We start from the raw sequence: 17,512 nt of genomic DNA, 5'->3' as shown, positions 1-17,512 counted from the left end.
TTGGAAGGGAAGCACTCATGGCATAAAACCCTTTAAATAGCTTATTTGAAACTCGATACCGTTCACCTGACACATGCTATCTCAATATTTGACAAAGATTATTTGTTAGAAGTAACTTCCAGTTGAGGAACTGTGTGCCAGAACTCTTGCTTTTCAAGTGGTGCCTTATGATGGCACTCTGGTCCAAAGCTGTCTGCTTCCATCAGCTGCCTCCTCTCTCTCCTCCTCCTCCTCTGATGCCAAGGGCCCTCCAAGTTTAACGTTTGCAGACCATCTCGTGCACGTGCTCCACCAGACCACAGGGCACAGCCTCTTCACAGCACAGACACCAACCAGGGCCCAGTGGTGCAAACGTGCAAAACAGCTCACACACAAGACTGCACAGCCCGTAGGAGCGCAACAGCGGTTAACAGCTGCCATGCTTCGAGTGCAGCAGGTAGCACAGCTCCAAAAAGCCTCCACCTGAAGCCACCACAGTCTGCAGAGACATGCCTTGCTCTGCAGAGCCAATAAATTCTGCTTTCAAGTCACTTGTGCTTCCTACAGTGAAACAGGAATTCAGAGGTGAAATATCAGCGCCACATGACAGGGTCTGAGGTGTCAGGCTACTCTGAAGATTTTATTTTTTTTACAGATTGTTGCAGTGCAGAATCAAGTAGAAGGCAAAGCTGGGCTGTGAGAAATCTTAGGCCTCACGGCAGCAAAGAAAAGGCTCAGGAGAACTGACAAAATTACCTTCTTGTACAAGCTTTTTTCCCTAGTACTAAAAATTCTTCTTCGTGGTTTGGAGTAGAGGCAAGGTGTAAAAGCAAGTATCCTCACTCAGATATGCGCTCCTCCATGAATGGATCTCATGGAGTTTTGGCAGATTTTGGGCCTTCCAGAAAGAGGAAGCTGGAAGAAGCTATTTTCAGATATTTGTTAGCATTTGAGGCAATCCTCCATCTGTGCTGACTGTTCAGGCTCTTACTCTGACACGTACCGACATGCAAATTCAGAACAGCCTATTTCAGTTCAGCAGACAGAGATAATTGCAACAACAGAACTGGACTTGAAGAACTTAGACCTTTATCAGGTGAAATATGCGAGGGGAAGCAGCTCCAGAAAGGACTTTTCTTCAAGTTTAACGACAAACAGAAAAAGCCTGGCTCTTCCTCTGGAGAAAGGCAAGCCACACCTGTGTCAATAATCCGTGGTATTTAGTACTGCAGGGAGAAGAGTCTGCCACAGCATGTATGCCTGGCGGGGAGGAAGGAACGAGCATGTCCGTGGACATGTCTCATCTTCCAAACAGCTCAAGAGCTGGATTGAAGCCAGAAGCTCTAAAGTAGGTAAGCCAACTTGAGAGACCAACAACGCTCTGATCCATCTCCCTCTCAGGCAGGCAGGGCTGGAGACACAGAAGCACGTGGGGCAAGGGGTAAAATAATCAAAGATGCTGAATGTCATTTTGTTTCCTGCACACAAAACTGTTTAACCACAGCTGATATTCTCTGGCAATAACCAGGGTCAACCACCCGGCTGAAAAATGGGAAGCAGGTACCAGCTGTTCCAACGTCTGAGCGCTCACTTGTAACTGTAGAGGACAGCAGCAGAAGTGAGTTAGCTCTGCTCCCCCTAAAGGCTTTCTGCACGTAACGCTGACGGCTGAGCTGCCAAACTCTCTGGTTCCCTCGACAGCGCTGGAAAACAGCGTGCCAAACCTAAAACGAGGGAAAGGCACATAGTTGGAAGCACAGACAGCATTTTACACAATTATATTAAAAGGAAGCTAAAATACAAAAAAAAAAAAAGAATCTGAGATCGCAGTGCTTATCACTGGCACCTCCAGGCTGTGCTCACAGGCAAAGGAATGAGTGGGAAGCAAACCACTGGAGATCAAACCTTAACCCTAGTCCTGGAAACTGCACAGGTCACGCTTTGGAAGTGTTTACAAAGAGGTACGCAGCACAGCCATGCATACACAAGGCTGTTTTTAAGATACAGCTGCTCTTTTGCCAGTTCTGCCCATCAGAGGCCAACACTAACCCAGATGGCATCAAAAGGCCAAGGGGAGGGGGTAGAAAAAAAAATGTAATGAAATTCTTTTTGTTTCTGATGAGACATTGGGAGTGTCTTTCAACAACACACGTACAAACCAGTTCTATCCTATAAGATCCAGCCACTTCAGCACTGGTTTTGGGTGGAACAGCAGTTTTCATGTGTGTTCTTCAGCTATACGACCTTTAACATAGCCGAATTTTTAAGGCTACCTCTCAACAACTGAAAGCATCAAGGACTGCTACTTCTTAAGCAACCTTCACAGTTTGCCACGGTCAAAGTAAAAGATTAAAATTATTTTCTAAAGCTTACGAATGCCAGCTCCTTTTATACAGCTCGCTGTGGAACACCTAAACAGAACAGCGGTGTTCTAACAGTACAACTTTTCCCAAACACACTTTTCCCCCTTTCTTCAGAGCAAAACAGTTATACTTGAGGTGAAAGTTACTGAGTAGGTTCAGGCATCTTTTGAGAATCTGGCTTGACTAATGTAACTTGAATTCAAAAAAATTTATGTGCCTTATCAAAAAAACAAAAGAGTTAATTACTGGGATTACATTACTTCACACACACCCATCTACTGGTTCTTAGCACTTACGCTTTTATTTTAAATTGAGATAATTTTGGTATTTAAACAAACAAGTTAACGGGCAGGCAAGATAAAAAACCATTGCAATCAAAAGCCTCTACACAAGTATTAGTCCACGCCTACGCATCATAACACAGTAAAATTACTTTACAGGTATGCTGGATCAATGTAAGCTGAACATAATGAAGAGCTGATGATTATCAAGAAGTAGGGACTTAGACATGCTTAGCAATCTAGTATTCCTCTGAAAATCTGACACTCTTCTGCTAGACCCCAGTTTGGCTGCCTCTGCATGCGAAAGGATGCAGAGGGGACCCTTAAAACAAAACCAGAAGGGGAAAACAAAAGCCACCCGCTTTGAAAAACTGTTACCATGTGCCAGGCATCCACTTGCCAAGGGAGTGGCAATATTTATGAGCTTTCCCCACACTGGCCAGTCCTGATACCGCAATCAGGGCTCAAGAGTTAATGATTTCCCCCTGTGAAAACTGCAGCGAGCCAAGCCGCAGGGCTGGGCTCTGTCCTTGATCAACGCTTGCAACCTGTTATTCATCCAGCCCTGCAACATCAAGCACAGAACCCCCTCAGGTGAGACTGGGAGCACAAGGTCAATATTTCATTTCAGGTTCATTTTCCTCCTTCCTGCAGGGCTGGCCCATTCAGTGAGCTCTGAAGGCTCGTATCTTGTTACTGCATGGAGGCTGTAACCATAGCCAGCTGCTGGCAAGAGCCCAAGCAACACTCACTCACTGCACAGCCCATTAACCCTCGTCATTCCAAACTGACGCCAGCAGAACACCAAATTTCACAACCATCTCCACAATGTCCTTTGTTTTGTACCCACGGCTCCATTATCTGAAGAAAAAACATAAAGAACCTGTCCAGGCTGTGGGATTCCATCTTTAACACCACACCTTTGCCAACAGTTTCTGTTGACCATTCCTTTTCCTTTCCAAGGAGAAGGCTTTGTTTCTGAAGTGCTTTTAAGACAGCTGATCATCCCTGAAGTGATTTTGGTCACCAACAAATATGTTCTATTCCAGAGCCTGAGCACATCCTCCCAGAGTGAAATTTGGAAGAGTAATTAGTTTTACCTAGATCTGAATCTCCCCTTTTCCATGAGTCCCTGTAGCACCTCACATCCTGTACCGCATTTCAAAGTATCTGACTCTGATACTTAAAAAGCAGGACTCTGCTTTCTGCTGCAAGCAGACACAGTTTAGGACTGGTTCACAGGTTCTCAGTAACAGAGGATCCCATGGGCCAAAAGTCCACTCTGGAAGAGTGCTTTCAGATGACTGATCAAGATCAACAAGGGCATACTCCCTGGAACCAAGACAAAAACCTAAGATAAATATAAACACCACAAGGTGGGGTAGAAAAACCTCTCCCCATTGGGGCTATGTGAGGCAGGCTCCAAATTCCACTCTCCCCACCATCACTTTGCCAGACAGTTTTTCCATCATTTCCCATTTTCGATCTCCTCAGTCTACAACCACAACTGACACCAACTGACCCTTCCGGAGGTTTAGTGTGTGGTGCTGTCCAAGTGCAGAATGCGGCCAAATCACAGGACACACCAGCAACAAGGGAACTGCTCCTCCACACAGCCTGGCTTAAGTGTCCTGGTCAATTATTCAAGATGATCTCAAAGCAGTTGGTTCACCATACGTGCAAAGAGGCAAACACTAAAAAAAATGCTGAGTGCACATTCAGGGCTTGAAAAGACTATGATTAACTGATGGAATCGCAATGGTTTTACCTCATTTGTGCATTTTAAAGGATTTACCTCTGCATACAGTCAGATCCAGACCCTGGAAAAGCCCTAGCCATAGATTCAAAGCCCATGATACCTATTTAAACATGTTTCCAGGTCTGTGATGTCTTACAATGAAACTGATAGAGCAAGAGCAACTACAGCACTCAGCTGGGACACAACAAAACAAAGTTATCCAGAAGTGTCAGCAAGATACAGCCAAACGTCTCGCTTTTTGTCGCACTTTGGATTTACAGTAACTACAACTCTTACTCACTAGTTGTCATAGATATTGCAAGCTCAAAGCAATGAGGAAGAACGAGGAGAACACTGCCACTTGGTGGAAAAGGGGGATAGGAAACATTTGCAACTGCCCCAAGTAAAACTACTTTTACAACAATGTTCCATCTCCCCCCATCCCGAGTGAATTTCTTAACAGCATGGCTGGTGCGGCTCCCCCCGTGCCCTGCAGAATGCCCTACAGCAACGTGCCTGCTCCGTACCAGCTCAGCACTGGGCTGCCTCAGTACGCTGCACGGCAACAGTGTGCTTCTACCACTCCCCCAGTGCCAGATGGCTGTTTAGCCAGAATTCAAAAACACCCAGAAAAGGCTATTTCCTTTTTCACTTATGCATGAAGACATCTGTTAAGGACGAAATGGAACTCTGAAACTGCTGAAGTTCTCATCTGCCTCCCCGCTATTCTTCTCAAATCCTCACCTTCCTGCTAGCATGGCAGGAATGACATTTTACGTTTGTTTTGGGTTGTTTGTGGGTTTTTTTTAACATTTAACTTTAATTTACATTTTCAGTTCTTGCAGAGTTCCTACTGCAGAGTGTACCCAAGATATCAAATGCTTTTAATACATTTCTGTGCTTCCCTGCTGAAACTGAAACACTGCTCTGTGGCCATGTGTAGCTCTTCTTCAGAAGGGCAAAACACACCTGGACCGTAGCACGTAGAGCTCCCCGAAATCAGGAGGCTTTCTAAACAAGCCAACACGAAACGTCAGCAACATATTAAAGCAGTAGCCACACAACTCAGTGGTAAGATTTCCGTGGTGCACCATTACTTACACTAGAGCTACTACAATCTGATCTTGTTTTTCCTCTCTTTGCCAGATCAATGGAGAACCATTGCCCTGAAGTCTTAGAGCCCTTTTAGAAGAGACAGAAACACATCCAATTCCAATAGGGCCCTACTGCAGACGTTGTGATGTACACCAAATTTATCTTTTAAGGAAAACCCATCTATTCTTTCACAGTACACATTTGAATCCAGCAGTTTTTACAGAAACATCTTGCTAGCACGCTTACCAGCCACAATGGCAAAAATTTAGAAGTAGAAAAAGGATAAAAGTGAGACATTACCTTTTCCTCTCTTCCAAAAAAAAAAAAAAGTAATTTATTTTTCTTGCAATAAGGAAAGGAGACAATACATTCCATTTCCAAGTGCCTCCTACCTGTACGCCAAAGGCATTAATGGTATTTCACACACTGATCATAGAACAGTTTGGGTTGGAAGGGACCTTAAAGATCACCTAGTTCCAACCCTCTGCCATGGGCAGGGACATCTTCCACTAGATGCAAGAGACTTTACCAGCTGCAGTACAGCTGCCAAGATTTTCAACTGTGTATCACTATAAATTCATAAAAATATTGGGGAAGCTGGAAGAAGGTGCTGCTATAGAACCGATTTAAGCAGAATGGCTAAACGCATTCGTTTGCCTTTGTCTCGTCCTATCAAAGCCCTGTGCTAATTCAAATGCTCTGCAGAATTTCAGTTTGCAGCATAGTCCTCTGGTTTCCTTAGCAAACCTTAGAGACTGTCTGCATCCTTGAGGAAGGTAGGGGATAAAATAAAGGCCCTTGCAATGGTCATTCACTCAGTATCCCACAAGACTGCTTATATTACATGGGGGATTGAACTAGCATAAAAATTTGAGTATATTTCTCCGTAAAGTTTCAAATGGACTTGGTCTTCTGTCTGCCTTCCAGCTTTTAGCCTGATTTTGTTCCTAAGTGCTGTTAAACATCTGCTGTTCAGCAGAAACAACATGTAATCTCAAGGTAAAGATGACTTCAGCTATTTACGATAGCTATCATCTGGGGATCTTATTTCACTTTTTAAATTTTAAATATAGCCATTACAAAACTGCCTCCTTCAGAAGGACAGAAAGAGAGCTGGAGACAACTGAATTGATTTGGACACATTTCATGACCTTTAGGAGCATAAGACCATTTATTCATAAAGTGGTTGCAGATGAAGAACATACTCCAACTAACACTGGTTGTAAGAGACTTCTGCACTGAATGCTCCATCTCCCATATCACTGCAAAACAGGTGAGATGCTGTCAGAAAACCTACCTCAGATCTAACTCACAGGGCGACCAAATTCATGAATGCAGACCTTGACAGTGACTCAGCCCACAGCCTAACTGGTTAACTACCTTTGGCAGAGGCCAGAACTAAAGTCAAAAACACGTTACAGCTACAAAAAGGAAAGTTTGAAACTAGCTATGGAAGATCACAAATGAAGACCAAGCCATGCTGTTAAGACTTATTCCTCTTGTACTGAACGTCCCCCCCACCACCACACCACACTTTCAAATACCTTTAGGTCACCAGCCTCAGGTTTTTCAGTCTCTGAATCGTCATCTTCCTACAAGACAAGAATTTACAGGATTAAGCTTACAGAGCAGGCTTGGCAAGAATCTGCACTTACAGCAAAGGGCTCGCATTCAGCAGCAGAGCAGCAGTCCAAGACCCTTTCCATGGAAGGTTGTCATGTCCCACCCACTCATGACCAGAAAACAAGTCCTACAGTCAGGGAAAGAAGTGTTGGGTTGGGTTTTGGTTGTTTGGGGTATTTTTAGGTAAAAGCATCACTCAGTAGCAGATGTCCCCACGAAACTCCTGCAGCTCCTGAGTGCTCAGAACTAGACAATAAGAAGTAACAGAACTGGGGAAAAAAGCATTTGTCATTTGATGATTCTGTCTCTTCCAGTTGGCTGGTGGGCTTTTTGCGCTTTCCCCCGTTTAGCAGTACTCACAAAAAAAGCAGCACTTGCGAGACCTGTTATACTCCCAAGCACACATCAGCAATGCACACAGGACACACAGCTGGCCTGCCACCCAACCAAACATGCAGGCCTGCTGAGGGACTGGCCTTGCACCAAGTTCCAAGGATCCAGTGATGCCAGCAGACACTGCATCCTTCTTATTTGTGAAGGCTATCGTAGCTTTGTTCGCAGATGATGTGAACTTGCACAGAAGGGAACCACTGACAAATTTCACTGTTTCAGGTAACAGACTCCATGCAGTTTTGATTTCTACCCAGAAATAAACCAAAGAACTGGGCAAATTTCTGCCCTATAAGAGCTTAAAATACCAAACTTGGCCTTGTGTAAAATCCTACACAACATGAGAAGTACGCTACAGGGTTGGTCCCAGCTGCCCTACGAGCTAGCTCACTGGGGATCCTCGAGTTACCTATGTTTCCAGACATAAATACATACTCTGGGTTCAAAAAACGTTTGAGGAGCAGAAAATGTTTTCCATGCTCACATAATTCAGCGGAATAGTTTTTCCTCCAAACTTCACCATAAATTGCAACTTTGGCCCCAAAACAACAACTTGGTGTTTCAGCTTCAAAAAGAAAAATAAAAAAGAAGTGAGATGATTACATGCAACTGAAAGGAAGAGTTTACAACGAAATGTGCACCTTGGAGTATCAGCACACAAGCAAGTTCTGGCAAGGCAAGTTAAGAACAACCACACAATCATGTCAGTAAGTTCTAATTGCCTGAATTAATACGCATATCCCACAGAAGTGAGATATCAAACTCCTTCACTTCAGCTACTCTCTGGCTTATCTTTCTGGAACATGCACATATGCCAGTAATTCAGTCTTAACTGTCAAAGTTTAGTAACAGTACGTTTGTAACTCAAAAAGAACCACAGTACCAAATAACTGGGTGTTTATCACAAATGAGATTCCTCTCCTCTCTGCAGTCTGACCTATTTTACAAAGATAGAAGTAATTTTCAACAACGCAATAATGGGTTAAATCATTCACGTTATAGGCAGGTAACTGAGACAGCTCCCAAAACCTCCTAATCTAGGAGGGGACATCTCTAACACATCAACAAACAAAGAAGCATTACTGAGAACTGCCTTTGAAAAGAAAGAGGCTTTTCCGTCACTTTTAAGACAGATACTATAAGCACAGAGCTGTTCAGATAAAAGCCCAGGACAACCTGAGTCCAACTCGCGCTGCTTTCTACAAACAACTCATAACCAATATAAGGCACTAGCACAGCAGTATCGAGGTAGTTCTCGATCCTAGTCAAAGAACACTTAATGTAAAAGACAAAGCATTGCTGTCCTGCAACAAGACTGGAGAGAAGGCACCCTGTGTAACCTGCACGCATCTGTAGAGTAACCACAAACACAGGTGAGACCAACCGGCTGAACACCAGAGTGACGCGATCGATTGCCGTGACTGGAACAGCAACTTGCACATCCCAGATGATGGAGAGCTGCAACCTGCACTGACAACTGTGCATGCAATAAAGGCTACTCCTTTTACCTGTCTAACTAAGCACAAGCATCGGGATCACACCTACCGCTTTCTTTAATCTAAAGAGATCTCACTGAAGGAGGGTCTGGAAGTTTTGGATATAAAAAGAACTACTAAAGCACTAAAAAAAGCTTCACTACTTTGCTTAGCTAGATGCCAGGAGCAGACCCTGAATGCTACTGCTTGCACTTTCTCCAGTCAGCAACAGAACAAAAACAAAAGCAAGAACGAGAGACAGAAAAATTTCTTGTTTGCTATTTGGGAAGCCAGATGGCAGAAACAGAGAGTGTCTCATAGAGCCTGATCTAATGCACACAAAGTAGATTTCAATGAGGAAAGGCTAAAGTAACAGAGCCCTATTTCTTTCTTCTACCACGTAGCTAGAAAACTGGAACATGGACAAGATAACACAGTCTTAATGTGGAGGTAAGCAAAAGGTTGATGTGAAAGAAAGGAGATGAGACCCGCCCTCCACACTCCCCCAAACTTACTGGTTTGCTCTTACAGATGTGACAGAACTATATATCCTTTTGTGCAATACAGCTGCACTCATGGACAGTGAACTACACATCCCATCTACAAATGGAACAATTATCTTGATGTTTGGGTGGTGTTATACACATGCCAAGCACCTACGACAAACAACAGCCACTCATGCCTAGACAGGACACTGTTACATCAAGATAACCTGATGCAGCAAGTGGGTTTAGTTATACGCAAACGAATAACAGACATGACAGAACTCTGTTCCTTTTAATCCTCCAGCCGACCATGCAACAGTGTGTTCCTCATATACGTCAACTATGCTTAAAGAAAAGTTTTCATCTAGCTTGGCTGTTGGCTTGTACCAGCCTCCTTCCCCATGAAAGGGTCAAACAGCACTGACAGTTCGTAACGAGCCACACGAGCTGTGCCAAGCTGCTGATGGGTTTCAAGGCAAACGCTTTCTACTTGAAAACAAAGTGACTAGATAGAATCATGGAATGGGTTGAGTTGGAAAGGACCTCAAAGATCATCTAGTTCCAAACCCCCTGCCATGGGCAGGGACACCTTCTGCTACACCAGGTTGCCCAAAGCCTCATCCAGCCTGGCCTTGAACACTGCCGGGGATGGGGCAGCCACAGCTTCTCTGGGCAACCTGTTCCAGTGCCTCACCACCCTCTGAGGGAAGAATTTCTTCCATATATCTAATCTAAATCTCCCCTTTTCCAGTTTAAAGCCGTTGCCCCTTGTCCTGTCACTACATGCCCTTGTAAAAAGTCCCTCTCCAACATATTAGATGTATTTGGAGAATGCTAAAAGCCACACCAGGAGTCAGATATTCCAGGTTCCAGCTTGGGTTGCCGGTCAGGGGCTTTCCTTGGAGAAAGAAAAGCCTCGGCAACGCACGAAAGGGATGAGGGAAAGCTCTCAGAGCGGAGAGGTACTTACTGACTGCCTGCTGTTCTCATCATCCTCTTCCTCGTACCCGTCTTCATCCCCATCCAGGCGGGTGAAGTCATCGTCTCCGTACCCAACGGACACCAGGCCTCCTTTCTCTCCTAAGGAGAAAGAAAAAAGGGAAATCATGAGGAAACGAGGGGGGGAATTTCCTTCATTGAGGGGAAGGCGGCGGGCCGGGGCGGGCCGTGCGGGGGTTCCCCCGCACGGCCCGCCCCGGCCCGCCGCCTTCCCCATCCCCTTCCCCGCCCTCACCCGTAGCCGCTCCCCCATCGCTTCCCGCCGTCCCCGCCTCGCTGTCCGACTCCGGGTCCGAATCCTCAGCGTAAACCGCCAACGAGGACAAAACGCTCCGCTTCGCCGCCGCCATTCTTCCACCCCCCCCCTTCCGGCGCGCGGGAGATGACGTCGGCGAATCGGTCGCCATAGCAACACCGCCATCCTGCTTCCGCCTCCAGCGGGGTGAAGTTAAACCGGGAGAAGCTCCGGCCGCCGCAGCACGGTGAGGGGGGAGAACCCCCTCAGCGAGGCGGAGCGGTGGCTCTGTGGAGGAGGGAGAGGGGATCGCGTCCTTAGAGGGGGGGTAAAGGACCGGGGGAGGGCGGCAGCGCGCCGGGTCACGGTGGTTTCCGTCGCCGTTCGCAGGATGAGCGGCGAGGCCCCGCCGGGCCTGGAAAACAGGGTCCGGAGAGCTCTGCGGAACGTCTTCGGCTTCCAGGCCTTCAAGACTTCCCTGCAGGAAAGCGCGGCCATGGCTGTGGCGAGAGGTGAGGCTCAGCGTTGGACAGGAGCGGAACATGGCTGTTTTTTCCATCGTCCTGCTGCTGTAGGAGCGGTGCGGTGCCCGGTTTGAGGACACGGTCAGGTGGATTAGGCAGGACCTCCCGGTGCTCTGCGGCCGTCTCAGTGGCACAGGGCACGAGCACGTGCTGCACACAAGGCCTCCGAGCACACCTGCGTCCCGCCTGCTCTCCGCTTCTCCTTTCCAACACCTCTGTTGCATCAACCAGGAACTAGGAAATCTTAAAGCGCAGGCTTCCGGGTGTCTGTGCTGGAGGAATCTGCCATCTGCCAGCATGGTTATGGTCAGATGACGTCAAAGCTGCTCACGTTTATACATTTTCGGAGTAAACCTATCCTTGTTGTGGATGAGTTAGACAGAGATGATACCAGAAGAAGACCTTATTTCCTGTCATAGTTTATATCTGTTCTCTGAATCATGTGGCCATTATCAGAAACATGATGTTGCTGGTGTTAACGTATCCACCAGCGCACCGCTGTTGGTTGGACAGGCAGCTCATGCGTGCAAGCTGCCAACCATCAGCTTCCCTGGCAGGTCTTGCAATGCGAATCAGGACGGTGTCAAACTCGGCACTCGGAATATACTTACAATTTCCTTCTGTGGCCAGGAGCTGTGCAGACGTGCTGTTGACAAGAGACCAGCCAGAAGCAGTGTTTGGTCAGCAGGGTGCCTCCATTGCACGCACTGCCATCTCCCTGACTTGAAGTGGATCCTGCTTAGCGCAGTGACAGTTACTGGCTGCACGATATTATCCATGTGGTTGAGATTTCCAACCCTTATTTCTTATGAGGTTCCTTTCTGGGATAAGCTTTAAGAGGATGTGGTAAAGATCTGTCATTGGGCTCGTAATTTGGTGACTAGAGGTCTGTAAGATGAGTGGAAGCAGCTCATCTGGAAGAGAACCAGCATGAGTGACTTGTTTAGCTTCCCTTTATCTTAGTTTCTGTGTATCTTCTGGTACGTTTGTAAATGTTTACAAATCAAATCAGATGCGTTGAAGGAAACCATTTCTAAATGTTTACAAATCAAAACAGAGATTCGTTGAAGGAAACCGTTGCAGGCATGCAAAGTATTGCTATGCTTTCAGAACCTAAAATGAAGTGTCTTTTGTTGGTATGCCACACAGTACACACACAAATATGTTGTTTCTCACAGGTTACAAGCCCTTCTGCCCACCCCTCTGACGAGCTCTGGGAACTCACCACCACTCAGTAGCCTTGAGTTTTCTTCTGTTGTCTTTGCAGGCGAGAAGGATGTCTTTGTATGCATGCCCACAGGGGCAGGGAAATCCTTGTGCTACCAGCTTCCCGCAGTTCTGGCCATGGGCATCACCATTGTCATTTCACCTCTGATTGCACTGATTCAGGTAACTGTCTCCGGTTAGCTGTGGGAAAGCCACCAGTGAAGGGGTCAGGAGACACTGGAGATATAGCTGCCTCTTGTCTTTCTGCCCACGAGTCTCTGCTGTTGGCCTGCCTCTGGATTCTCATCTCCATGTCTCGGTGTGTTTTCTTTACCCTGGCGATGGACCAAACTGGTTCTTTCCCCAGCACAAAACTGCTATTTCACCTATAAAGCAATAACTCCAGGAATAAAGAAGCTGCCTTTGAAGGCATAATTTGTTCTCCCTCAAAATGTCTTTTTGTTGCAGTCAGTCTTTCTGTCATGGGAAGAAGCTGGTTTAGCAGAGCCGCTCCTTGAGTGCTTTCATCTGTGAGACCTTTTTTTTCCCCACATTTTGCATTTTCTACTGTTTCATCACCTGTTCGGAGAAACACTTCCCTGTAAGAGCAGCTGTAGCACTGCTTAGACTTCTGTAAAGCATCTGATTAGCACTGCAGGATGTCTGGTGGTGTAGGCTGCTGGTTTGGGCTTTGGGTTTTGCCGATTTTTTTTTTTTTTTTTAACTCCTTTACAGTCTCAATGTAATACATATTAAGAATTAAGAGCAGGCTTGGTGCTACATCTCAGAAAGGTGTTATAAATAGTGAATTTGATCCATGTGAGAGGATTTCTAATTAATCTCCAGCACAGGCAATATTTTATCGGTGAAATGAAGGTTAAAGTTACCGCTGTAAGATTTGCAGGTGAGGCAGAATGTGTCAGAGTGACGAACAGGCTGAGATGAGTGAGGCTCAGTGAGTCTCAGGGAATAGAGCTGGAGTGAAACTTTAGAGATTTTCTTAGCAAGGCCCGAGATGGGATGGCTGTGCCTGAAACAATCCTGATGTATTTCAGTGTAGCCTAACTTCAGGAGCTTAGTCTGTGTAGTTTATTATAGGGGAGGCTGAGAGTTGACTTTATGAACAGAAAACTGGATATTAAATCAGTCACTGAAACCTGTTACTGACTGAAATAATGGGACATCCATTTTTCAGGACATTGTTCAGTGCAAGCAAAAAGCTCGGTGTAGGGATAGGGGGGAGAATTTGTATGCCCAGGGTTCATCTGGATATATCTGGATGTGATACCATGTTTTCTTCTTGGTTTTCATGGTATGATTCTCATCCAGACTTGGTTCTGTTGCAGTGGTGATTTGCATGACTCTGGAATTTCATCCTGTCTCCTCTGTTCTTACAACATCCCTTAGCTATTTTGGAATGAAACGCACTGTTACTGTAGGGTGGTGGTGTTTGTTTTCCATCTGTGACAACTTGATGGTGTAAATCCTGAGACATGCTGGTGGCTGGTTTCAGCTCACTGTGGCTACGATGAGCTATTTTGCACAGATCCCTGTCGGTGTTCACTAGCAGCAAAAAGACTGTCTTAAAGTGAATGGGTGCACAGAAATGCAGTTGGGTGTTAGAGCTGGACAGATATGCTCGCGGTTGCAGATAAAGGCATGCAGACTTGAAGTTCTGAATACCCAGACTGTGGGTGTACATTGTCCTCAGACTCGATCCTGGAGGTGGAAGTTGGGGCCTCACCTGGATCTCCCTAACAGTCTTTCTGGCGGATGGTGACTTTCTTTATATCCATTTGCTTTTCATTTAATTTTAATTTTGTATTTACTCTAGGATCAAGTGGATCACTTGCTGGCTCTGAAGATCAAAGCCTGCTCTCTGAACTCCAAGCTTTCTGCCCAGGAAAAGAAGACCATCCTGGCTGACTTAGCAAGCGAGAAGCCCCAAGTAAAGCTCCTGTACCTCACCCCAGAGATGGCAGCCGCCTCTTCCTTCCAGTCCACGCTGAACTCTCTCGTGTCCCGAAACCTCTTGTCATACCTGATAATCGATGAAGCGCACTGCGTGTCCCAGTGGGGACACGACTTCCGACCTGACTACCTCCGTCTGGGCACGCTGCGCACTCGCATACCCAATACACCGTGCGTGGCCTTGACTGCAACTGCCACCAAGCAGGTGCAGGAGGATATTGTGGCAGCGCTCAAGCTAAAGCAGCCACTTTCCACATTTAAGACTCCTTGCTTCAGATCTAACTTGTTCTACGACGTGCAGTTCAAAGAGCTCTTGGCTGATCCGTATGCCAACTTGAAGGATTTCTGTCTGAAGGCGCTTGAAGTGAAGAACACCACTGGGGTAGGTTTTACATCTGGGGAAGAAGGCTAAACTGAGCAAAATCTGCCTTAATGGTCACTGATCTTCTGGTGGTTGGGATGGCCCCGACAGGTCTGTGGCTGGGAAGAAGGAGGTCCCTGGAAGGAAACTGGTCATGTGTATTTTTTAGTTCCTTGAAAAGTGCTCATGTATGGTTTTCAGTTACTGTAAAATAGTTAGAATATGGAGGCTGCATTCCTTTTGGAGGTGTCCTAAGAAAGGGGTTGGTCTAAAAGAAAAATAGATTAGGAATATGCAAATAGCTTTTCTGTCTTGGTTTGTCATGTCCCAGGTGATCATTGTATGTTCGACGGTGTTCCGCTCTTCTAGTGTGGCAAGGGTGAACAGAAGCATTTGAAGGGTTGTATTGAATTTCCTGCTCTTGACATTAATTCCCAAAATAACTCTCAGCAACTCAGTTATAGCCTCTGCACCTGAGTTTATATGTACAGCAGAGGGAGACTGGTGCTTGCACTGTGTCTCCTCGAGAGGACTGGGGGACCGTGTTTGGTCAGTGTTAGGCCTTGTAGGACTTGTAAGGAAACTCCCTTTATGTCTGATTTACTTGTGTGCCGCATGGGTGGCTTTCAGTTGCCAGGGAATCAGCTTGTAGAAGAGATGAGCTTTAGGCATCCCTCCTGTCTCCACCATGCTAATGGCTGCAGCTTTGTTGATGGGCTTCAGACAGTGTCATGGACTTTCTCTCCTGTCTGCCCAGGAGTACTCTGGCTGTGGCATTGTGTACTGCAGGATGAGGGATGTGTGTGACCAGCTGGCTATTGAACTGAGCTACCGCGGAGTGAAAGCCAAGGCGTATCATGCAGGTACTGGAAAAGCTGCCTCCGCATCTCTCAGTAGCTGGTAGAACTGAACTGTACGACCTTTAAGGCCTGGGTTGGGGCTACCTAGAAAACAGCTTTCTAGGCATGGCCTGGAATATCTCTGATGCTCATGCATCAGGTCTGTGAGATGAGTGTGGGGCCTTCAACAGAATGGCATTCCCTTCTCTCCAGAACTGCTGGTTCTGTTGGATCTTGCATGGCCTAAATATAACTGCTTTTATCCCAGAAGGGATCTGGATTTTTCTGTTTGGATTAGAAACAGCTGCTGCTGACTTCTTGAACACAGGCCAGCTTAAACATGGGCAGAGAGGAGTGTCTACATCAGTCAGTTTTAGTGAAGGGGTTGGCTCGCGATGAGGGAATGGAGGAGGAAGAAAATCCTCTTGTTTCTTTTCTTGTTTTCTTTTTTTGTTTTTGCTGTTTCTTTCTCTCTTTTTCCCTTTCCAGGACTCAAGGCAGCTGACAGGACTTCAGTCCAGAATGAATGGATGGAGGAGAAGATCCCTGTTATTGTTGCAACCATCAGTTTTGGAATGGGAGTAGACAAAGCAAACGTCAGGTGAGTGAGACTGAGTGTTGTGAACCACCGGAGACTGAAACCTGAGCACTGGGAAGGGAAAGCCTCAGTCTCTCTGTTACCTGATACATCTGACTCAAATGCCCGATGAACACTTTGCTAAAACCCCCAAAAACAAAACTGGAGGTTTTTTAATCTCAGAAGAGGCGAAAACAAACCTGGAAGGGTTTTGTAAAGAAATTAAAAACAAAGTACCAGAGCTCCACTTTGTCAGTCATCTTCAAAACCAAGCAAATTGGAGGAATGCTTGTTTTTTGCCACACCCTCCAGGGTTCCAAAAGAACCATCTCAATGCAATCACAGCTGTCCCTTTCACTTCTCTTATTGCAATAGTTGCTTTTGAAAAGCAGCAGTAAGAAAATCTGCACCTAAAATAATTCGTACACCCTCGACTGAAATAGTCAGAGCCGGCTCTTGAGAGATCTCCTTTTGCAATGCAATGGGGGAAAAAATAGCAGTTCACAAATGGCAATAACCATATAAAAATACAGCTCTAGTCCAAGGGCACAAACTTTGCCCGTGTTTTCTAATCGCTGTTGCTCTGTGACTTCCAGCTGTCACCATGTACCTGCTCTGTGCTGTTAGAGTTCCTGCACTGCAATACAGCTGTGCTGAGGTACCTGCTCTGTGCTGTTAGAGTTCCTGCACTGCAATACAGCTGTGCTGAGGTAGTATTGTGAGCTGTGCTCACTCGGGGACAAGTCCGGTGCAGCTCACACAACGCCCCAGACAACCTGATCTTTCCTCTCAAATCCACATACTGCTCTGAACATTGTGGGAGAGGGGCAGGACATCATTGAGACAGTTACTTCAGTTCACAACTGTGCCATCCTTCTGTCTGTGTCACTGTGCTGACAGAGAGCATGATCCCATGGCAACGACAGACTGTTTTACTGCTTGATGCGTGTTACCCAACAGAGAAATGAGAAGTCTCCTAAAACAGCAGCAGGAGTTAATGACCTGCTGAAACCATTCTGCCCTGTCGAGTACAGTGGTCATTAAAAAAGGCAAAGGGTAGCTGATTGAGAGTGAAATATAGCTGAAACATGCTTGTAACCTGGATAGTTTCTGAGGAATGGCATTAAAATGACTCTTCACAGGATGTTTTTTAATAGTTTAAAGGATATCATACCTGAGCCTACGCAACTCAGCCTCAGTTGGCAGAGTTCCCAGTGTTTGTGCATGTGTGATCAAGTCAGATCAGGTCTGACAAGTTCTGGAGGTGACTCTTCTGGACAAAAGGGAAAACAGAGGTGTTGTCTCTTTTCTGACGGAATCCTTCTCTCACTTCACTGCTAGTTCAGTTTTGCATGAGATTATTTATCAATT

At 46.0% G+C, this 17,512-nt stretch overlaps 2 protein-coding genes across 7 annotated transcripts in view; one reads left to right on the top strand and one right to left on the bottom strand.

The window, feature by feature from the left end:
* Positions 1–10,784, bottom strand: part of SAP30BP (SAP30 binding protein) — a 31,522-nt gene extending 20,738 nt beyond the window's left edge. The window contains exons 1-3 of one of the 4 annotated variants that reach the window (XM_086624118.1): positions 10,664–10,784; positions 10,400–10,509; positions 7,001–7,048 (exon numbers count right to left, since the gene is read on the bottom strand). In XM_086624118.1, coding sequence (XP_086480244.1) covers positions 7,001–7,048; positions 10,400–10,509; positions 10,664–10,778 — 273 coding nt within the window. In that variant the 5' untranslated portion in view covers positions 10,779–10,784. The remainder of the gene's footprint in view (positions 1–7,000; positions 7,049–10,399; positions 10,510–10,663) is intronic. The other 3 variants (XM_086624115.1, XM_086624116.1, XM_086624117.1) reach the window with 3 other exon arrangements.
* Positions 10,785–11,039: 255 nt separating this feature from the next.
* Positions 11,040–17,512, top strand: part of RECQL5 (RecQ like helicase 5) — a 38,314-nt gene continuing 31,841 nt past the window's right edge. For 2 of the 3 annotated variants that reach the window (XM_086624078.1, XM_086624079.1), the window contains exons 1-5: positions 11,040–11,175; positions 12,455–12,576; positions 14,228–14,746; positions 15,483–15,588; positions 16,054–16,165. In XM_086624078.1, the coding sequence (XP_086480204.1) occupies positions 11,055–11,175; positions 12,455–12,576; positions 14,228–14,746; positions 15,483–15,588; positions 16,054–16,165 (980 nt within the window). In that variant the 5' untranslated portion in view covers positions 11,040–11,054. The remainder of the gene's footprint in view (positions 11,176–12,454; positions 12,577–14,227; positions 14,747–15,482; positions 15,589–16,053; positions 16,166–17,512) is intronic. The other variant, XM_086624080.1, reaches the window with a different exon arrangement.

The sequence above is a fragment of the Tauraco erythrolophus genome, chromosome 20 (assembly GCF_009769465.1).
Source record: "Tauraco erythrolophus isolate bTauEry1 chromosome 20, bTauEry1.pri, whole genome shotgun sequence".
NCBI classification, from domain to species: Eukaryota; Metazoa; Chordata; class Aves; order Musophagiformes; family Musophagidae; genus Tauraco; species Tauraco erythrolophus.
The sequence above is the reverse complement of the archived record's forward strand: the minus strand, read 5'-3'. Positions and strand labels throughout refer to the sequence as shown.